The sequence below is a fragment of the Sparus aurata genome, chromosome 12 (assembly GCF_900880675.1).
Source record: "Sparus aurata chromosome 12, fSpaAur1.1, whole genome shotgun sequence".
Taxonomy (NCBI): Eukaryota; Metazoa; Chordata; class Actinopteri; order Spariformes; family Sparidae; genus Sparus; species Sparus aurata.
Genome location: NC_044198.1, coordinates 12903974 through 12927899, shown reverse-complemented (window position 1 = coordinate 12927899; position 23926 = coordinate 12903974). Strand labels below are relative to the sequence as shown.

Genomic DNA, 23926 nt, shown 5'->3' with positions numbered 1-23926 from the left:
AAACATATTTCATGGATGTTTGAAGACTGCGTGAGGCGTTATGTCCTTGAAGTTTGTTGTTCTGGGCAAATGAAGAAACCATTTGGCAGATTTTGTGTGCCCCGAAGGCAACGCGAACTCTGCCATTCACATGCCTGCTTCAGCGATGAAGTGATGTTTTTGGAGACTGCAACAGCCGTTTTATTTGTTGAACAATATTGTGGCCTCTGCTCCAAAACTGTCAACCTCTGCAGCGCCAGCACAATGTGGAGTCAGAAGAAAAAAGTTACCATACAGCCCTAAAGCACAATCTCACAGAGATGACTAAAAAAAAAAAAAAAACACAAAAAACTGAGCGATCGGATGATGTTATGCTGTCCGCCATCAATTCAGCGTGTTTTAAAAAACGGACAAAGACTATCTAACTGAAGCCATTTACTAATGTTTTTTACACCTCAGTTGTATAAATGTGCGAAGTTTGATCCAAAGATTTCCTTACCTATTTAAGTGTTTTAAACGTGCGAATAACTGTCTCAGTTTATCACAAATCTCTCTCACAGCAATCGTGAATTTGTTTAGCTGGCAGCGAAGGATACAAAATCTGTTCCGGGAAGCCAGGAGGAGGGGGCGGGGCACAACTGAGGTATTACAGTGTGAAGATATGCAAAATCATTATGCTTCTAATGCATTTTAGATTTACAATGACATCATATAGACATGTGGGTTTATGTTGGGGGTGTTACATATGTATGTTGGGATTTGAGGTCAATGAAGGAAAGCTTGAATATGTGAGCGAATCTCACAAATCACTTTTTGCGCACGTTTAAAGCCGACACTCGACATCCGAGACCTTCACATCAACTCTCAACCCCGCTCCTCGCTGAACAATTAACATCTTTGTTTCGTGATTACATCATAAGACCAAATGTACAGTCTCTGGTGACAGATATATAAAAAAAAAGTGTTCCTTGGTCCGTGCGTCTACGTGTGATGAAGTGCCTGCTTTCACCTAATGAGCCATTAACACAGGAACGACACCGAGCAGAGAGGCTTTAATGAGCTTCGGTGTGTATTACGGAGGCTGTTTGTGCCTCGAAGAATTGAATATTAAGTGAGCTCGGATATAATACACAGGATCACAAGCGCATGATCTCCAGACTGGAATTAAGTGAAATTTAGCGCGACAGCTGGAGTGACGCACGAGGCACAAAAGACAGGATGACTTTTTTCCGCGAAATCCACCTACCTCTCACTTAGCACCGCCTGGCTGCTTAATGCCGTCCCGGGGGGTTATGAGGGGCTGAAATGCAAGTCCTATTCACGGGGGCCTTACAACAGATAAACACTTATGTCTCCAAATGGCTGCATTATTAGCCCCTCATGCATGTGCAACTTATATAACACACACATATTCACTTTGACACACAGGCACACTCCTTGCCGTCCTGCTCAACAACAATGACGACAAAAAATAAATAAATAAAAGGGGAGGCATGGCTCTCCTCTCTCCTCAGCTTATCTTAACAACCTCTCATTGCGGTGCAGAGGAGAGAGCAAAAAAGGAGAAGAAAGGCGACGAGAGAAGGGAGAATCGATAAAAGGCCATTACGCTTCTGTGCAGCCGGGGTACAAGGGTGGAGTGTGCGGGGGCTGATATGGTTGTGGATGAATGATGCGTGTGAGGTGGCAGACAACCTCCAGGAGCAGTCTTTAGACGATAGTTACTGTACGCGAACGTCTGAAAGCTCAAGGACGGACGCTGGTGTTGCAGAATCAAAGTCACCAGCCAAAGACACAGCATCTATTCCTGAGATCCTGAGAGTAGAGACACTTCTGAAATCCTGTCTTATCCCAGCTTAGGATGGCATTTTTTTGTATTGCGGAAACATGTTTCCAATGGACACTTAATATCCAAGGAAAGGAATTTTGCTAGTTTAGCTACCAATTTAGGATAGACCCTGCCCCAAATTAAACATAACTACCAACTTGTAGGGACTTTATGGCAATGGCAATGAAGATGGAGAACAACAAAATTACCAAAACGTTGTGACAGACAGGTTACTTACACTTATGTTAGCCTGTTGGAAAAGTTTACATCAATGTTAGCCTGTCGGAGAAGCTAACATTTTATGTCAGACTGTTGGAAAAGCTAAAACTGATGTAAGGTTGTTGGAAAAACTAACAAGTATTTTAGCCTGTCAGAGAAGCTAACATCGATGTTAGCCTGTTTAAGAGGCTATCACTGATGTTAGCATAGTGGAAAAGCTAACAGATTGGCCTGTTGGAAAAGCTAAAGTCGATGTCTGCCCGTTTAAGAAACGAACACTGATATTAGCCTGCGGGGGAGTAAACATTGATGGTAGCCTGTTGGAGACGCTAACACAGAAAACCTTTTCTTTTCACTTATAGCATACTAGCTAGCCAGTGACAACTGAAATTATAAATCAGTCAATCAATCTTTATTTGTATAGCACCAATTCACAACAAAAGTCACTTTCCAAATAGAGCGGGTCTAGTCCCTACTCCTAAATCAGACAGCTGGCAGGACAGGACAAGTGCAAGTTTACATTTCTAGTTAAGATTTCTTGAATTAAGATTTAGATAAGATACAAGGGATAAAACAGAATAGGACACAGCTACTGCAGTCAATAATTGTCTGTGTAATGAGGCCCTCAGTGACTAGGTGGCCATGGAAAATGTTTGAAAACACTTCTGGATTTGTCTCCCAGTTTGATTCTAAAAACCCTGCAATCGGGTGTCCACCTCATAGCATTACACATCCACTAATTTAATCTGTGGGGATCAAGCTTAGTGGGTTGAAGGCATCGTTTGGCCTGGATTCATCTATTTTAAAAAAAACAGAAAAATACTGAATGCAGGAAAAAAATAACTAAATTAAAGATGACAAGCAGTTTACAGCTAAGAGCACTAGACAAGACTGATTAAGATTCAGTGTGTCCATATATTCCTGTCAGTCAACTTTATCTTCCAGTTAATTATGTTTGCCCATTATCAGAAAGTGTCGCTTTGTCATGGCTTTTGACATTTTTCATTTCACATGAAATAATATAACTTTTTTTTAATTTAACATTCATCCATCGTTGTATGGAAATGCATTGGTGCCATTTTAATGCATTTGCAAAATAAATTCCTTGATCCTTGGATGGGTCTATTACAGGATTACAACCAACACTTCACAGTCCGATTTAGTCCTTCATCTAGGGGCAGTCTTGAGTTGCATTACTATGGGCTGTGGGAGGAAATCAAGGGGGCTTACCCACCCATAACCTGTTTAGTTCATACTAAACAAACTCTGGTGCTTCTGTCCATTAAATCCAGTTTGTTCGGGTTGGTGTGAAAGGAAGACGCTAACACCATCTGTAAGGGTGTGTTTTTTTATGTTCTTAAACCTGAATTTTAGTATGAAGTCAAAAACAAAGCTACTTATCTACTATCTACTCATCATATATTGCCAGGGAAGCAATCTACGGATCATGCAACCATGTCACCATGTGAAAGAATCAGAGAAAGTAGATCAACCAGAGGCATGCTGAGCTTGTTATGTCCTGCTCAGTGTTTTTTTTTACAGGGACCTGTCTTCACCACAACATCACGGATCAAGCTTTTGCTAGGCAGACCACGCTTTGAGCCGACAGAGTGCAAAGGACTACAGCGGGATGAGCATGGACTCTGCGTTCACTTCCTTGACGCTTGGTGCTCAAATGCAGTCAAAGTGAAAGTTTACCCGGCGGTGAAATTCAGGTATCACCATCTTGTCGCTGCTGTTCAACAACAGGGCATGAAATCAGCCTAAAAGTCAGCAGTTAAACCGACCGCTTTACTTTGGGCTTGTGGGAGGAAACGAAGCACCTGTACATGAAAAGAATATCCAAGCTTCACAAAAGGAAGGCCCTCGCTGGCTGGTGGATTTTAAAACCCATTATGTTCCTGTTGAGGTGGCAGTGCCAGCCACTGCACCCCCATGCCGCAATCCTTTGGTGAACAATGGTGTAGAAACTCTCTCTGGCTGCATGCAGAGGTTATCCAGAGAGAAACGGTGTCTCTTCCAGAATAAACCTACAGCACATCTGAAATATTATTGTCTCTACATACAATAAAAGGCAATGCAGAGTATCAAACAACAGAACCACATAACTACCTTATGTGTGTGAGGTGCCTTGTGTTTCTACAGTACACTCTGCACTGTAGTAGAGAAGGTAAACTGTAAGCCAAGAAAAGACTCATGACAAACGATGTATTCAAAGGGAAAAAAAGGGGGAGGAGAAGGAGACTTCTGAGACATGTTTAGCCTTCAGAACTGTTTAACAGCGGCCTGCAATTTACTTTTCAGTGACTGAACAGATGCCTCTGACTTATGGAAGAACCGTCGTTCAAATATCCTTTAACTGGCTGAGATTGACGGGGAAGCTCACAGGCCCCACGCCGCGTTGGCCTACAGCGCCCGTGAGTGCGATTTATATCGCCACTGCAGCACCCTCAGCTATTCAGTTCATATCAATTATATATAAAAGGTCTGTTCCCTCCAGCACCTGCACAGTAGGCTATCTCCCCGCCACTCGCAAACACCGGTGCATCTCGCAGCCCATAGCGGGAGATTGAATGAAAGCAAAGAGCAGGAGGTATCAACACATTTTTCACATTATTTGTTCTTTTGGAAATGGGGATACCACAGCGGAGAGAGCAGTGTTCATATAATGAAATTTTATTATGTTTTGTAGCTTGGGAAAAAAAAAATAAAAAAAAAAAATGCGGCAGCCGAGTTGTTTTGCACTGCGATGTCGAAGTCAAAGAAACGCCGGAGCGAGGTGCTGATAACTGAAATGACGAGAGAGGTGAAGGTGGGCCGAAAAGATGGAAAATGACTTTTTGTCCGTGAGTGAGGCAGATTTGAATCGTTTTCGGGGAGCAGCTGTCGAAACTTTTTAATCACCGGGTTTGAGAACATTTTCACTCGCGAGAGGTCAGCGAAGGCCAGAACCAAACGCTATACCGAACCACTTACTAAGATCTCGCTGTCTGCTTGCACCTACGCTGCACACTCAGAAAAAAAAGAAAAAAAAAGAAAAGAGAACGTTTGTTGAATCTGAAGTGTTTTTTTAGCTGAATAATCAACTTCTCCGTCCGCACTGATTTAACACAATCGGCGAAAGCAGCTATAATTGCAGTATTAGCAAATAAAGAGTTGGGGGCAGTTTGGGGGCACTCTGCCATGACCAGGAGTAAGAAATACCATCATTGATTATTAACTCAAGACCCGCTGTGATTTATACTCTCCTCATTAATTAGATATTGATTCATTACATAACCTGTTGGCCTGACAATCTGTTGGATTTGGTTATTGTGAACTGTGAGCACTAAATACTTTTAGCGAGATTAAATATTAAGCCCTCTGTTGTTTTCCCGCTCCTCATACTTTCCCACTCTTTAACATTAAAGCGGGGAAAAGCCAAAGTCAGCAGCGGTAAAGTGGCGGCTCGTGGCTCGCGGCGGCTCGTGGCTCGTGGCTCGCCTTTCCATATTCTGAGGACCCCACCTCTCCTGCCTCTGGAGTCCATTTGATTAAAATAAGCCAACGGAGCTGCGCCGTGCCGGACCCCAGTCTTATGGCTGGCCAAATAAAAAAAAAGACTCTCAAGCCAGACTGACAGAGTTGGGAAAAGGGTGAGGAAAAGCGAGCCAGCAAAAAGTAAACAAACGCACAACAACAAATTACAGAATGGACAGGCTTAGCTTCAAAGTAAAGCCTGACTGACACACATAGAAGCTCCCTGAGAGAGAGAAGAGAGAGATGCTGGGTGACAGGCGTGAATTAAAGTCCGTGTGCGAGTATCTACAACGCAGAGGACAAACAGTATGAGTGTTAGTCATCAAGGGAATTTTACTCTTTCTGTGCAACACGGCCTCATACCCACAGTTAGAGACATTCAGACAATGTCACGACTCCTACTGCGTCCGCAGAGCGACCGCAGTGAGGCAAGCGATGGAGATCTTAAAGGCAGCTTGGCCGAGGCCTTTGAGCAAGAGGGGCGAATTTCTTGCTTCTAATGTATGCAGGCCAGAGTCCAGCAGATGCATTGGATTGTGGTTTTACACAATTATAGTATCTATCATGTAGTGACGATAAACATCTCCTCTGGAGTCACAGGAGCTGCATGCTGACATGCTCCTTGCTTTATGATCTACTTATCTCATTCTATTTGATTAAACATACCTTATGTGACGGTGCGTCTTTGGCACGGTCTGACACAATAAGCATTAATGTAAGCATTAGCAGTGTAGATGAGCAGACTTTTCCTGGCTTCAGGCACACATGAAAGCAGCTATAATCAATATTGTTTTATAACAGTTGATCAAATAACAGTGTTTAATGTGACAGCCATCACTCGGCTCTGCAGTTTCCATAGACTCTACGGAGCTATTGCTTCTTATAGATAAATGCGATGGTTCACAATCAATGTTAGCGACCGCCTGAACCGATTTTCCTACGGGAGTTGGTAGAGACCAAAAATTGAGTTAAAAGAATAATGAGAAATGGCCATCTTTGACATTCTTCAGGTAAAAGGACATAACAATAACACTAATAATGTTCCTCTGTATCTGCTAGATATGCAGATTACTCTTTGCTAACATGCTTTCCATGTCAACTTAAAGCAACTGAATGTTATATTTATGTATTGTTTCTGTTTGCCCGAAAGGTTTTTAGCTTATTACAAGCACATATAGCAGTGAAACCACTTCTTTAATTTACTAATATGTAAATCAATATAAAGATTTTCTCTGAAGTTATCATCTTGGACCTCTTGCAAAAGGCCAAACAATTGAGGAAATAATAAGCAGATTAATCAACTAATAACTAATTAGGAAGTAGTCAGAAAAGCAGTTAAGAAATACCGAATAAATACTCGAGATCGGAACAGTCACCATTACAAAGTTTGTCGGAGGAATCCTGCTTTATTTGTTTATGTTGAACAGCTCTTGGCGGCATCAGCCTTAAAAACCCCGGCCTGAGTCTGGCTCTAATGCAGGCATGTTTATAACTGAGAGGGGAAAAATAAAAACCAAAGCTTTGCAGAGTAAAATAAATAACCCTAAAAGAAAACACAGTTTCCTTGTTTTGATCTCTCACTCTGTTTATCTGTCTGCCTGTATTTCTGCCTCTCTCGCAGACTTGCAGTATAAAATAATCAAGACGAGGGGCCAGATGCATAAATTCTGTGTGGACTCGAGACTGAACTGTGTGTACGCACAAAAGACAACGGCGCGCACACGGATTCTTTTCATCAAGCCAGACGTCCGCCTCAGTTTGTCTTATAAATTTGAATCACTGTGGAAATGGGCTTCATTTCAGCTCCCACAATTATCCTTACATTGATGGGGAAACGCCCTCCAACATCTGCTTATTACCATATTGCCACTCCCCACCACTCATGAGACAAGTCAGTTAGGAGAGCAGAAAAAGAGACATTTAATCAACAGCATCAGGGCAGCAGTGGCTATCTATAGTGCTTGTACTACTAATTTCTCGCTAATCAATGTATAATCTATAGAGCTCATGTCAATGCAGACTTTATAAAGTGCTCGACGATTCAGGACCACATGAAAAGAGGGAGATGATGGCTCCCACGTAACTAAGAAGAACAACAAAGTTCATCACTCATCGCTCATGAATAATTTAAATTTAGTTGATAAAAGTGCCTCTGAGAAACATTTTACATAAAACACTAGACTACGTGACAAGAACAATGCAGTCGGGGAAATTCGCCAAAAACCAAAGCAATGTTTAACTACAATGACTCACCGTGTATTTCATGTCCACTTAAAAAACGTATGTGTGATGTAAACACATTCACACCGCCAGGCTTAGGGAGTAATGGGATACATGTAATGGCATTAAATAATTAAGACACAAAAAAAGGTAACTGTATTCTAGAGAAATTAGCAGAGCTCATGGGTAAAGCCAGCTTCTTGTTATTGGAAGGTCGCTGGTTCGATTCCATTGGTCTGCATGTCGAAGTGTCCTTGGGGAAGAAACTGAACCCCAAACTGCTGCTGATGTCCTGGTCGGCACCTTGCATGGCAGCCACCGCCATCAGTGTATGAATGTATGGACGATCTACTGTAAGTTGCTTTGGACAAAAGCGTCTAATAAACACACTAAATGTAAATGTATATGTAAAAAAGATGTAATTAGAGACATCCAGTACAGCTGATAACTAAGAGGATTACAATTACGCTTCATGAGTCTCATACGACATCACTCTGGTCCGGAGTGTGTGTTATTACAGAAGACTCGATATTAAGCAGTGTTGTAAAAAGTACACAAAAGTCAAAGTTAAACTAAAGATATCGTGTTAAAATAATACTTTGGTAAAATTAAATGTCACCCATACGAACAGTATTTGAGCAAGAGTCTTGAAGGATCTGATATGACATGTACTTCTGTATTAAAAGTAATTTCCTGACCATAAATGTACTTTTGCATCAAAGTATGTATCAGTGTTTTTTTTTACCCAATTGCAGATAAAACTAAATCATTCAAAAAATGCACTGCTTTGGCTCTTATGCAGCACGCAATCTGTGCTAAGTAACTAATAGGTAAAGTAATCTAATAAAGACAATAGGGTAAAAATACAACCTTTAACTCCATATGTAATGGAATGGAAGTATAAATGCATGCATGCATTTTTGAAGCGTAAGCATCATCCACACATCTGGCCCATGGGCTGAAAAAACAAGTCTGTTGCATAAGGCGGAAATCCACCAGGGGTGAGAGCAAAAGGGAGAGTTAATGTTGTCAAAATGCACGGGAGAAAGATAGTGCAGTGAATTAGAGGCCCGTATATGCACAAGAGGACTTAATTAAGCTATAAGGGGCATTATGGCTGTATGCAGATGGCTAATGCAGCCTTGAGGACACTTAGCATGCCGCTGGATAGCCTCACTGCACAACCTATTAGTGCTCTGCCAGGCAACTTCCAAATACAGTTCCTGACAGTGTGACAGTGTGACTGATGGCAGCCTGCTTGAATACTGCTGGCTGGTCCTGATGTTGAGATAGCGCTGTGTGTAAATTACAGATATGAGGGAGCCCTTCTTCTTTGACTTATCTGTCTCCCCCCCGCCTTCCCTGCAGAGGACACCACGTCTTGCTAATTCTTGCCGTTGCCTCCGCCCGTCACTATCTGTCAAGCGCTGGAATGGAGTCAATATGGAGAACGCTGCATTTGGCCAAACTCTAATTATTCTAGACAAAGGCAGTCGCCTGTGACCAAAAAACAAGCTAATGTTGAACCTCCTGCTAATGGCCCGGATTATAATACTATGGGACTGTGAGAACAAAGCTAATGTTATTGAGTTTGAAACGGAGTGAGTTTCAGAGGCTATGAATAAAAATGCTAATGATAGCATTTGGTGTGTACTGTAAAGAGCTATGGGGGCCACACTGTCTCTCTCCTCTAATGAGCGAACAGAGAGGCACAGCGAGGCGCGAAAAGAGATCAAGAATTCATTGGAGGATGCAGTGAAAGCAGCTACTCTCAGTCGGCATGTTCTTTGTGTGTGCTGACTTTTCAAGCTTGTTCATGAAACTGCTTCCACTGTCTCTGATCCAGTCCACGTCGTTGGTTTTGGGGTTGCACACTCGTCTCACTCTCTAAATGTCCTGACGTCGAAGAACTAGCTGCGACAAAGGTTCGATTGTTGCGCAGCCCCACGTCTCCTGTTTCTCGGTCAAAATGCTACACTTGAACACACCGCCAGGACTACAGCCGGCAGGCAACAAGCTCATACATTCTGCGCCTATGCAACAGGAAATACCTCTCTGCGGACACATAAACAGTTGTTATGATGAAGCAGCATTTCTCGCTAACGCAGCCGCTTCTAATCAAGAATACACTTAATAGAAACTTGCAAATGGTACTGTTGGAGAGGCAGAGGAGAAACATAAGGAGAAACCGCACTAAGTGGGTGAAATAATGAATACTACCGCAACAGACTTGAGAGGCTTTCCTTTTCTTTTTACTTGAGCAGCCTGACCCTGAACACTAGTCGTTTAGCGGCAGCGTTTTGTGACACACTGCACCGGCTAGAACAGGCGTGCTCGTATTTTTTCCCTCTCGACGGCCAAAACTGAAACTTAATGTCGGGTCACGGGCCAAAAGCAAACATATGGAAGCCCACTTAAAGAAAAGACATTGATGAAAACTTTGTCTTGATGGAATAAAAAGCTCCCATGTTAACGTTGACTTTTTTCTCTATAAATATGACTTTTCTTATCTTATAATTATGACACTTTATCTCCTGATTCAGACTTTTTGTGGGAATATTTTAAATTTAATGAAGACCTTTTTTCATACTAGGTTTTCATGTTTTCTCTTTCATTGGCTGAAACGGGCTTCCATATGACTACAATTTGTACTATCAAGATGCAAAATGGTACTAGGATCCAAAGTTCCCTCACTGACTTGATTATGAAAAAAATATTAATAAAGGGGGATAGATTATTCAAAGAGCAATTTAACCCAGCAAAATAAAAGGGCATTAAGAATATTGGAATGAAACTAGAACAATTGTCACTCAAAACATCAGGCAGGCCAACTTTGGTCCACAGGACCCACTTTGGGCAGTCCTGGACTAGAGCCACAGACCCTATGGCCCAACAATGGCCGACAGTAGGCCATTAGGGAATGTGCAAACAATGTACAGGCATTTGTCTTTGTGAAAATGAGAATTCACAACTTGAGTTCAGTGAGTTTGTAATATCTCAGCACATGTACAAGACCTCTCCAGTTCAGAGGGGGTGTTGTGTCTCTGTAACTACAGAAAACTTGCTCATAGCTTCTCATTCGCAGTTTGGAGCTCTTTGGAGCTGTTTAAGAATATGTTATAAACTCGACCAGAGAACTACTGGCGGTAACAATCTCAGAGAATATACAGCGAGAATTGATCTAAACGTACAATGGAAACTCCTTGTGAGTCCTTAAAAAATGTATTCTTCCTAAAGTCAATCGTTTCCTGTTTGAAGATATTGATGCATTAAATATTCCTGCAACAAGGGTAAGCTGCTTTGAGAACAAGTGTAATCATCCAATCTGCAGTGCCAGAATTGTCTAGTTCTCTGGTTTTCAGAACAATTAGAGTTTAAACTGAATGTTAGAATGACTTGTTAAGACAAATGTTTGCGCTGTGTACTTGGGATTGATCTCGCGTTTCAAAACACCAAGTCTAGACACAAAGGATAGAATATTGTGAGTAATCAATAGGACTACAATACAAATTGCTCCGTTCTTTTATCCTGGAAAATGGCCTGGAAGAACCATTGTTGCAGCTTTAATATCTCAGTCTGATCTTTTTTCTGCTTTTATGCAGTGATTGCAGGAAGATGAATGTCTGAGTTTAAGAAATGAAACGACGATAGCAGTTCATTTGAACGCTGTCTTCTTCCCTATTTGTTTTTTCTCTTTCGCCCTTCTATTCACATATTAGGGTTCTTAAGTTTTTACCCCCAGCCTTTCTCCATTCGTGCAATTAGGATACTTGTCAGTCATCCTCGAGTTGAAAGTTTTCAGTTTACAGCAGCTGTCAGATTTGGACAGTGAGGAGTCTGTGTTTCATGTTTGGCAGACTGTGTGAGAGTGTGCATGTGTGTGCTTCTCCGTAGGAGTGTAGGCCAAAAGCCATCAGAGCAGGATGAGAGTTTTATTGAACAGAGGTGTCTGGCAGTCTGTACACAGACGAGTGCTGCTGAGTGCCAGCAATGATCGCTGTCTACCTACGGGTTCGGCTGCAGGTAGTGATTTGTGCCAATTGCTAACGTCCTGTTTAATCAAAGTAATTGTTGGCTAATCTGCTACTAAAGGATACATATTATGCTAATTTTCAGGTTCATAGTTTAAGTTTGGTAACTACGAGAATAGGTTTACAGGCCTTAATGCTCAAAAACAAAAAGAGTTTTCTCACACTGTCCAGTGCCTCCTCTGTCTGAGACCCTGTTCTAGCTCCGGTCCCTTTAAGGACCCCTTCTGAACACCTAAGCTACTCTCATTGGTCAGCTCAAAAATGCATGACCCAGCACCCCTGACAACAACAGAGTAGCTGTGCTAACTAGGCATTAATTAAGCAAATGTGTGACATGGTGATGTAGTGTGATGTCACAAAGTCACTGAATTATAGGCTGGACTACTGATGAGGCGTTTTAGAGACAGTGTTTTCTGTGGGAGATAGGAGCTTCAATTGGCATGGACGTTGGTCTTTTAAACTTTCAAGACCTTTCACATTGCACAAGAACCTATATAACACACGGCAAAAATCATAAAAGCACAAAAGGTCTCCTTTAAAAAATACTAGAGGCACCATGCACTCGAATAATACAACAATATTGTATGAATTCTATAGTATGAACACTAATAAGCTGAAAACTCAAAACACGTAACATGTCTTGTTCTTCAACTGATACTACAGGTGGATTTAATAAACAAATATTAACTAATATACATGACCATGACATCCCCCAGGTAGTTACTGTAAATGGTTGTAAATAGTAGTAAATAAAGAACAAAAGGAAAAGAAAAATTCAAGTTGTGGAAATTTAATACATGACTCTTACTTGGAGAAAGTTAACTGAAGAGTTGGACAAACTTCAAGGCAAAAGGTAAATTTAAATTCTCCATCTTTAAATGAATGCAATTCATTTTTCACAGTGCAGAATCTTCCCACATCAAAAGACCTGTACTCCTTTGTGGGCTCCCAATTCATTTCATTTGAACCTTCAGTGTATTTCAGATGGCACTGAACTGCATGTTAACCAACACAAACCCCCAGATGATGAGTCTCAACAGTCAGACAAGACTTTTCTCTTTGAACCACCACCCTCTTGTGAGAGGACACACAACACTTAGTTTCTCTATTTATTAGGTTTAAAAACGAAACAATTCCAGCATTGACAAAGGAAGTTGTTCACTTTTACAAAGACATTAAAAGTTGAGAAATATATAGTCAATGTCTCAAGGCTAGTCTACTGGCCAGAAACCATAAATCAACAGTGAACTGCTGCCTCACCAAATTGCCTTAATGAAAGTTTATGGAGTGCTCCAAGGCATTTGATTTTCTACGTGGCCATTATCAATGAGAGAAAATTAAAACTATTCTTATCTCTTTGCAGCATACTGAATTCCTTTCATTTTGGACCAAAACAATTTACACAGTCATTATCATAACACAATTAGCAATCTGAAGCCACTTGCCAATTCATCCATGTTTGGACTTTCTAAACCCAAACTCAATTAACTTCTCAGTCCACACAGTCTGAGAGATTACTTGAAATTAAAAGGGACAAGCTTGAGTTTGGCTGCTTTATTTATGTATTTATTTGTCTATCTATCAATCACTTGTCCTTTTCACAATCATTTCCATTGTAAATTTTGTACTAGTATCAAATATGCAGTTTAAAAGCAGTCTGTTCGTAATATTTACATTTAGCAGACACTGTAAGTCCAAAGTGACTTACAGTGACTCATACATACATTCATGCACTGATGGTGGTGGCTGCCATGCAAGGTGTCAACCAGCACATCAGGAGCAGTTTGGGGTTGAGTACCTTGCCCAAGAACACTTCGACTTGCAGACCAGGGGAATCAAACCAGCAACCTTTTACTTTCAAGACACTGGCTCTACCCCTGAGCCCCAGCCGCCCCTAAAATGCTTTAAGGTGATATAGTTGTTGACCTGTTAAATTCCTACTCAGAACAAATATGGGTTAGGCATATCATCAGAGTAACTGCTAACTCCTGCTTACAGTGGCTGCCTTAGCTAGTTAGCTCAGTTAGCCGTGCAGCTAGTGTTAACGCCACTGGCTAGCTCAGGAGCTTTTGACCAGGATTGGCCAGGGTTAGCTGGTTAGCATGCCAACTTCAGTAGATATTTCTGGAAAATGTGATTGTCCAACATCTTCTTTTAACTCCTTGGATTAATGATTTTAGTATTTGCGCTCCAATAGGTAGAAACAAAAGAAAAAACACAAAATAGTAACAGCCATGCTACCATCCTTGGCAAAATAGATTGTTATGTGGACATAGCATTTTAATCTGTCATTCAACTCAATTTCCATCTCGGCCCTTTCCCCCCTGCTTTCTATTGCTTTGACAGTTCTGTAGTTAGAAAGTATCCGGACAGATTTCTTGATGTGTCGGCTCTGTACTCCAGTAACACACTGGATCTGACATGAAATGAGTGCGTCTCTGCTTCAATTTGAGGGTTTTTACATCCACATCAATGAGTTGTGAAGCCTGTGACTGCCAGACATCAGAAGACATTGGTGTCTTCTCTGGTGATGCTTTATTTTTTTTTTGCTTTTAGCCCTCAGTCTCGTCTTCATCGAGTGCAAAAACACACTCAGTTGGATTTAGGACAGCCGACTAACTTAGCCAGTCAAGGGTGTCCGAGTATTTGGCCATAAAAATCCTCAGCTGCTTTTTAGGATCATTTTCCTGGTGAACTTTGTGTAAAAGTGGCCACTACACATTTCAACCCATACAAGGACCTCGAATACTCAGCTGGAACTTTAATTAAGCACTCTAATTTGTCATTTTACATTTTTAAACCAGTGTGCAAAATGGAGCCAAATGAATGAAGGACACCAAATACTTTCTGGCTGGACTGAATATTTGTTCTTAGAGGTCTGTAAAAAGGTCCACTCATCACCTAGTATGGAGACCAAAATACCACCAAAATACAAAACTAAAGAAAAAAAAGAAAGAATAAATAAATAAATGGCTGTATAAATTAATGAATGTGTTATTGAATGCACCAAAAGATGCAATTGCCAATAAACCGATGTTTCTGCTTTATTTTGCCGCTGTATTTTGCCCACAAACTTATCTATTCTTGTATGTTTTTTTTTTTACTTTTTCATGCATCTTTGCCTCATTATGCAAACAAGGAGGCTGTCAATCAATTCATGTCCCATTGTTATAAATTCCTAAATACCTACATTTGTTTTCAGTTTTATTTGTGTTGTATTGAACAACATATACATTCATCAAGCCATTCATTTACTTCCTTTAATTATTTTTGGATCTCGACACCAGAGTTAGTTGTGTCCTGTTCTGTTGCAGCATGTGATGATATGTAACTACTGACATTTACTCGAGCACTGTCCATTCGTACGAATTTGAGGTACTTAAGATGAAATGTTTCCTTTTCATCCACTTTACTTCCCCCTACAATTCAAATGGAAATATTGTACCATACTTACAACACATTATTTGACAGCTTTAGTGAATAAAAAATAAGATTTTTGCATTCAATACATATGAAAATCTTACAAAATAAGATGCTTTGTTACCGATTGAACTACCCAATCATAAATACAAGCACTGAATCAATGCATCAGTCTGTCAGTCATCTTTGACAATGCTGAAATGCACTTCTTCCGCTGCTCGGAACATTGTTTTTTCAAAAAAACCACTGTGAATTGCTATAAACTAAACAATCAATCATTAATTATATAATTGAGAAAATAATCAGGGGATTAATCCAATATCAAAATACACATTAGTTTCATTCCTATTGTTGTAAAAACTGTAAAAAAAACAACAACCTGCACCTCAGCTCACTACAACGATATATTGCTGCTTCAACACTGATGCCGAGTAATGATGAATTATGGCTATTAGCACTATGTCAGTCAGAGGAGCCATTTTATTTTCTTTAACACTTGAAGTACATTTATCTGATTAACTTACATACTTCTACTTAAAGCTAGGGTCTGTAATGTTGTTCAGAAACACATTTTGTTGTACTGGGTGAAATAATCCTGCTATCCTGAGAGTAGTCAATACATTATGTATTCAAAAAAAGGAACAAAAATAATCGGACCTCTGTGGCAGCTGTAGGACTGAGAAAAAGCTGACCAATCCGTGCCATCCAGCCCGGATAGCACGGATTGGTCAGATGCCTTCATGTCTCGTTCTGTCCCTCCCTTCTCCGCGCGTGCACACGTTACGTTTCACTGTTGCCGGAAATATTCAGCACACTCCTCTGCAGAAATACGGAGTTGCAGGAGAAGACATTCATTTGGTTACAATGGCAGACAAAATGCAGCCAGCGTTACTTGTAACAGCTCACAAGGGCAAGGAAAGGCAAGGAAAAGAAAGCCTCAGACAGAAAAGGCTGTGACGAAAAAGGCTCTGTATAAAGAAAGAAGTTGGACCGAGTCAACATCGGTGCGGCGTTTGAGCGGTGGAGACAACTGGGGCATATGGGCTTGAAAAGTGATGCAGAGGTTGCTCTCTTTCTGTTGGACAGGTAATTATTTGTTTTGTTTCTGGGGGATTTGTTATTTTCATGAAATATGTGAGGTTTGCCAACTTGGCTACGTTTGTAGCTCGTATTAGCCCAATGCTAACGTTAGCTTCTTTGTGTGTTGTTTTTAGCCATGAGAATGGCTAATGAGTTGGCCCAGTTTCCGCTGGATACAGGTCCGCTGCGTTGCGGCTCCGATCCGGTTTTGCGCCGCCTTCCGGCAATCCCCACCGGTTGCGGTTTGAGTCTGCAACGGCGCAGTACATTAGACAGCTGGCTTCACGATGTGTGCTGGTGTCAACACAGTGAGTGTTTTATTTTTGAAAAGTAACCGGATGTAGTTTGTTATTTCGGCGCTTGACTTCCTGTCTGCGCGTTCAAGTTTGTGGGGGAGTGGCTTTCTCTTGCTAGCTCTCCAGGATTGTAGACCCTAGCTTTAACTAATATCTTCAATGACCTTTGATAGAGTGCTTTTTTAGTTTGTTATTTGTACTTTTTTTTTTTTTCAACAAAATTACTACCCAAAAGGTGGAAGTTCAAATGCTGTTAAAATGCCTGTTGTTGAGTTAAAATTTGAGCATCCTGCATTAATATGGGCATGTAAGCGCCGAAATGAGCGATATCAACACTTATCAACGCCCACATATCTGCGTACAAACAAGCCTCCAACTTCCACAGCCTACCCCCTCCCCCCCGCATCCTCACCATAGCCAGAGGTACGATGCCCCCGAGGTCCTGCGGCGCCAGGCGGATGATGGTCGGCACCTCGCTGGTCAGGGTTCTGGTGAGTGGGTACTCCACCTGCCATGTCACCTCCCTCCCCCCCTGGATCACCATTAGCCCGTTCACCTCCAGGTCCACCTGCAGCACTCGCTGGTAGCCTGCTGCCTCCGCTCTGCAAGAGGAGAGAAGATGTGTGTGTCAGGAGTGGATTTAGATAAAAGAGGAGGGCAGGAAACATGGGGGAGAGAAGAGAGGCAGAGACAGATAGGTGGCAATTGGAGAGGATAACAAGACGGAAATAAGGTGGGAGTCAAAAGGGATGAGGGAGTAGTGGGGAAATAAATGAGGTAAAGGAAGAAGGAAAAAGCCAAACAAGACCAGGGAATAATGTGAACACGAGAGTCAGTGAGACTGTAAATGAAGAGAGGGACGGAAGGGGATGAGGTAAAAATGGAGCAGAGGCAGAGAAGAAGATCTGGGATGTGAGCCAATACAGAGGAGACGCTGGCCTTTGTCACCCATTAACAGGATACTTTGGCATTTGAGGGACTGATAAACAGCAACGGAGAATTAATTGCACATTCTAATCAGGTGCAATGAAAACACACGACAACACAATCATCACAGAGGCAGACGATGCGCACGGATACGCTATCTTTTCCCCCAAAATGTAAGCAACGTACCCTTAATCTCACAATCTCATATGAAACTAATCGCGGCGCTATTGAAATTCATTCTCACATCTGCACGGAAACACAATGTTGGCATAAAAAAAAAAAAAAAAAAGCAATTTATTCTTCCTCATTGCAATACGGAGCTTCTCCTGGAGCAGAGATTGCCGCGGAAGGGCGAATAATTTCCTCTCAGCTGATGGGAGATGCAAACAAAGCAGAAAAAAACCCAACAAAAACAATGAATGCGAAACAAAATCCCTCCAAACTTATTTCATTTGCTGAGTGCTAGCTTTGATCAAACTGCTGCCTCCTCCCCCCCCCCCCGCCAGGTGCTCTCTGTCACAGTCGGAACTTGATGCGACACCTTTTCCAGTAAGAGCCCGCGGATATACCGTACACGCCGCCTTATAGGAATATCATTCACACCTATGAAACTAGAAGTGTCCCACAAAAGGCTGAATTAACATATTCATGGAGGCAGTGGATGCGCGTGTCTGAGGCTCTTTTTTTTAACGCATGTCGGTCGCAAGCAGTGTGTGTTTTTGCTGTTCGCTTGTCACACAATTAAAACAAGGCTGGAGAGAGCCCAAATTGAGCATGAGGAATGGAAGGGGGAGGGGGTGCTGAGGGGAGGGTAAGATCCAAGGTTTTCCTTGAACATATTTTGGCCAAGCCTGTATTTAAAAACTCCCCCAACTCCCCCTCATGTGTTCGCACTTCAGACGCTCGCCTCACTTCAAAGTGCAGATTTAAGGCTCCACTCTGGTGGAAAAGTCTGAGGGAGAACATTTTTTGGGGGAGCCATAAGTGTGAACGAAAAAAGAGCTTGAATAGCAATCCTGGTTCAGGCAGCAAAAACTGATGGTAGTGTTCTGAACTATACTTAATATTTTCGAAATACCAGCGAGGAGCCGATTCTGTTAGAACACAGTGGAATTATAACAGGTAGACTGAAGTGTAGTGCGGCACAGCTGGTGGCGCTTCCTTCCGATATTCTTCCCATTGTGGAAAAATCCACCTTGAAGAACACTTCTTGCTGGTGTTGTCGCCATAATTCAACTTCTGACGTTGATACAATCCCTTGAAAAATATACATTTTCAATTTGATTTCTATAAAAAGACAAACATAGTCAGTGTCGTGTACTGTGTCATGAGCACAACAGCATTTAAAGTGCTTGGGTGTGAGGAGGCGCGAGAAGGCGTGAGGAGGCGTGCCTACAGTCTGCGTGACAAACTAAAACGTGTTAGTATCTTTTAGTGGAAATGGAGGAAGTCAAAAGTTATTATTGTCAACAAATCTCTCAGATCCACTTAAATTGCAGATGATGCTGGAGCCAAATGCATAGTAATCCACAGCAAAAAATAGTCTCCAACAAATGCGATGGATGTTCCTGTTTGAATAAAGTCTCTTAAAACTGAGTTCACAGCTGTTTAAAGGAAATACTGAGACTTAAAAAAAAACAAAAAAAAAACAACTTTATATTCATGACCTGATTTGAAGATTTCGGAGGTATTCAGTCTGCAGAATTCTTCTTTACACTTATGCCTCAGCTAGGGAATTATGCAAATGTGTGACATTTACGCACTTTGCTTGTTGTATTGGCTGATGTTCCACCTAAACGCTTGCTTTTGACTATTTTATGTGCATGCAGTTAGTGGAAATAAGGAAATAAAGATCTAGACTGAGTATTCTGCTCCCGTTACTCTCACTAAGGGGTACTTTGACGTCACAAAAAAATGGCATTTGACAAGCGCCTGGATTTTTCATGTGTTGTGTTAACTTGTGTTAAGCATTCATCTTCAGAGATACTGTGGATCCATTGCATTTCCCAGCTAACAGGGGCAGTGACAGGTCATCTGCAGGCTTAGTTTTGCATTTCAAAATTTAGACGAGAAAAATGAATAAAGTCAGTGTGTTCGAACGCAGATACATCAGTGACAAGACTACAGGACAACAGGACTACAGTCAGGGCTTCTGGATGTTTGGGGAAACAGTTAGCGTTAACTTTAGCATGATTCACTGTTACAGCATCAAAATCACAATCTGTGCATGCTCCGTAGTCACATCACTGATCTCTGCACATCCAGCCAGGCAAATGATCTCAAATGCGTCATGCTACAAGAGGCATACAGCTCTCATTTGATTTCCGGTCTGAAGGCTCTTGGATACATCGGAATCTGTCGCTTGTGAGTAACATGCAGGCACGGCGTTCTCGCATTCTTGACTGATGAACCAAACAAAGCAGGGCCTACTTTGGTTGCTTGATAAAATGCGCACCCCTCTCCCCCCTACAGCTCACCCCCAGTCATTCTAGACTGATTAATCACTTCCAAATACAGCTATTCTCCATTTTTTTTTTTTCTATTTCATACCGCAACATATATCACGCCACCCTCATTTGCATTGCTGGGAATGAACTGCTGGGGGATTTATGAAAACATTCATACTGTTACCGCAAAATGAGATGTGATGACATAACCGAGAAAAAAGAAAAAAGAAAAAAACAGATATAGCTGGAAAATTAGAAACGCGGTGCTTGCACTTCTTTAACCACCCTTTAATGCGAGGCGCCGCTTTGGAAATTTCTAGGCTTGTTTTTTGCGGCTCTTTGAAATCTGTTTTCTTCTCATCAAAGTTGCGCATCAAAAAGCAAAAGTGAAGAAAACTACTGAGAGTGAACATCCCTTGCTGTAGGTGGTGGCTCTTTGGAAATCCCTGCTTTTACCCGGCTGTGGACTGTGAGCGTCAGTCTCTGGCTGCAGCTCCAGTCCATCCATCCATCAGCCTCTTTTCCCCTGGTTTTTCTGCCTCAGACAGAGAAGCGCTACAGAGTCCCACAGTGGGACGTCCTCCGCTCGCAGACCGCATGCTGGGCTCAGGGGGAGCGACTGCAGTGATTATGTGGTTTTGCGCTTATGGTGTACAATTACAGCCAAATCAATTATCCGCGACAGGCAGTGGTGCTTTTGCAAACAATCAGGGTTTTTTTTTGTGCTGAACACAACAACACAACTCAGCATCGTCCCGTATCCACGCTGTCTCCTACTACGTTGTCTTTATCAAAGTGTCTCTGCTCTGCCTGTCTCGTGTCCTCCCCTCCCTCCTCTGTAACTTAATCCTCCGACTCTCCTGCAGTGTTGCGCTGCTCCCAACAGAGGGCAGTTCGTTCTCCCTCACCCTCACCCCCCCCCTCACCCTTTCAACCAGCGTGTGTTTTGGGATGATGAATGTCTGCAGCCCACTGGTTGGAGAGGTCAGGCCTGCTTCCTCCATGTCTCATTAGAATCATAACTGCACTGTGTGCCCTTTTCCTCAGCAGGATTACCATACAATTCAATACACTCACTGGCTACTATCACTTCACCTCCTTCTGCTCTGGCTCATGGACGAGGGGTGAGAGCAGGGCGAGGGGGGGGGGGCAAAACACAGAGCCGAAACAGGGTTAAAGCAAAAACCGTCTGCTGGGATCACAGAACCGAGCGCGCCACTCAAAGAGCGAGCGGTGACAGTGCCCCGGCATTGCAGTTTGTTGCGGTGAAATGAGGTGGAAAATCGGTCATGTCATTTTGAGGAGGCTTTTGAGGTATCACCATTTGTCAGACCCCATTGTCGGGAGCGAAAGCACAAACAGAACGAGGCAAAAGAAGCCACTCAGAGGAGAATACGCGAGCACTTTCAGTTCGGTAAGATACATTTCAAACACGCTGTCGCGGTAACAAAAGGGGTCTGCGAGTGTAAAAAAGGCGAAGGAGGAAAAGGAAAGGAAGAAGAGGGAGAAAAAAAGACAATAGCAAGAAAGAGATTCCTTTTTGTTCGAAAAACAGCAAAATATAAAGTGGAGCTAAGGAGCACAAAAGCCCCGTTAAACATGCAACCATGTTCTTCTTCTTTCCATTCTTAACACTTCTGTGGATGTGCGGCTCCGAGAAAAAGGTAGGGGAAGCAAAAAAAGTCTGCTGTCTCTGTCGGAGACCCGAGGGGGTTCCTTTCATGCACAGCAGTGATTTGGTTAGCACTGACAACAATGATACATCAAAGACCCGAATCTTTTTCAACACAGCGGATCGACAGCGAGTCCAACAATAGATGCGGGGGGTGGGGGGGCTGAGACAGTTCACGTGTGTTTGTACAGTATGTGTTTGTATGCAGTTTGATTAAGCTTCATTCAGGTAAAAGTGGATATAATTCTGTCCATTACGGGAGCCACAGGACCACAGGATTTTTTACTCCACGGGCCGTCGAGTCCGCAACCGTCTCTCAGCCAGTGTGAGGACATGGTAAAAAATAAAAAAATATGAAAAACTCGCTGGCTGAAAAAGATTGGCCACGACTGCATATTTTGTGTGGTCAGATTTCGGCGGCGGGGTTTCTCCTGCCAGTGACAGTTTGTGTGTTTGATGTGCGGTGGAGAGGACGCCTGTGACCCCGGCGCTCGCAGCCCCTCCATGTGTGTGTGCGCTGCAGACGAACAAGAAGAGAGGACATCTGCGCGAGAGTGCATTCCAAGAAAGATGTGTTACGGCGCATACCAGTGATTCCTGGCCTACTCGCAGCAGCTGAAGGCATTTTCTTTTTATATTGTATACAACTCACTCTCCGTCTGGAATCTCTGCCGTCATGGTCGGCGGCCGGCAATCTTGGCGGTCTCCGCCAGAAATGTTTGTGTTTGTTATGAGATCACAGCAAGACTGTTTCAAGCCTGAAAATAACCATTTTTGTCATTATTTATTCGACAAACCACTATTTTCCTTTTCCATTTTGGTCACTTGTTTTGCTCTATGAAACATCAGACATCTGTTTCCTCGCATGGGAGAGGATTAGGGCCACTTTCTGACTTTAAACTCAGAATTCAGAAGAATTCAAGAGTTCATAAGCGGAAGGGGATTAGGACCACTGTAAAGATAAAAATAAAACTTGAGTTCTGTCTTTTTTGTTTTTTCTCTCAAAATTCAGATTTTTGTGACAAATTTCTGACTTCTATGACAAAATTCTGACTTATTTCTCGCAATTCTGACTTTTTTTTACTTTAGAATTCTGAGTTAAAAGAGTTAAAAAAGTAATCATCTCCTGTATCATCGAACCCATGGTGCCATCTTCAAAATGCTTGTCCTGTCCATTAAAACAGTAACCCAAAGACAACCTCAAATATTTATAATTTACATTAATGTCCACCAGACTGATTAACTGAGTGATGAAAAATGGTCTAATTTTCTGTTTCACCGCTACTTTTTATTCCTTTAACAAGTTTACTTTTCGGTGCAGACCTGCTGGCACCGTGAAGGCACAAACAGATGGAGACACGGTATGGACAACAGTATGCACAGTTGCCTCCGCCATAATTGAATCCTGACATGTGAGACCGGCAAGTAATTCAACAAAGTAGGTGTGACAGTGCGCGGGACGAGCAACTCCTGCCGGCCATCTGTCGCCACATAAAGATCCATCTCCTGCTTTGATCTCTCCTGCGTCGGCCAAATCTTAGCGCTAACGTGTTAAAATTTAATTAGCAATTATTCGAGGGTTTGAACACGGAGGGGGAAGCAGACGTCCTGCGCCGTGTCAGTCAATCATTTTATATTGGAACAATGCTTCAGCTGGCAGAGCTTCATCTGGTGAGAGTCCAGGGCATTTACCGCGCACCTTTTGTTAGGACTCGGTGATTATCTTAAGTGAACGCCTCTCTCTGTTGGCTATTTTTTTTTTTTTTTTTGGAATGGAACAAATGAAACTAATCAGTGTTAATGGACGGTTTACAATGTGGCTCATGAAGTCCTGTGCGGAGATTTCCTCATCTCAATCTTACTGGGATCATTTGGGCCTCAAGTTGACCGTTAAATAATTAGTGGTAGGATAGAAAAGTGTAGTCAGTTTGTCCGTCTAAGTGCATCTTTCTTCACACGATCTCTTTTCAGCCAATTATGCTCGGTGTAGGCCATGATAGTGAGGCTCGCAGCCCGGCTGTCTCTCCTGCCACTCGACCCTCATTTGCAGCAACTCAGCGGTGGTGTAGGAGCCACATACTCGCGTTAGATTTGTTTTGGTGTGGTGTGGTGATGCGGGCTAGACCCCCTAATTAACCTATATAATTTCACATGTCACCTGGATGCAGGTGTTGGCGAGAGACCTGGGAGCGCACATCAGCTCACAGTCTTTACCCGTTTTCCGTTCCTTAAGAATTCACTAATACCTTTAAAATGTGGAGTGGAAGTTTAACTCAGGTCAAAATATT

The 23926-nt window shown here is 42.3% G+C and overlaps 1 protein-coding gene across 1 annotated transcript in view; it reads right to left on the bottom strand.

Annotated features, from left to right (window-relative positions):
- The window catches only part of LOC115593349 (transmembrane protein 132C), a 170518-nt gene that overhangs the window by 31478 nt on the left and 115114 nt on the right, over nucleotides 1-23926 (bottom strand). The window contains exon 5 of the mRNA XM_030436864.1: nucleotides 17005-17194. Within this exon, the coding sequence (XP_030292724.1) occupies nucleotides 17005-17194 (190 nt within the window). The remainder of the gene's footprint in view (nucleotides 1-17004; nucleotides 17195-23926) is intronic.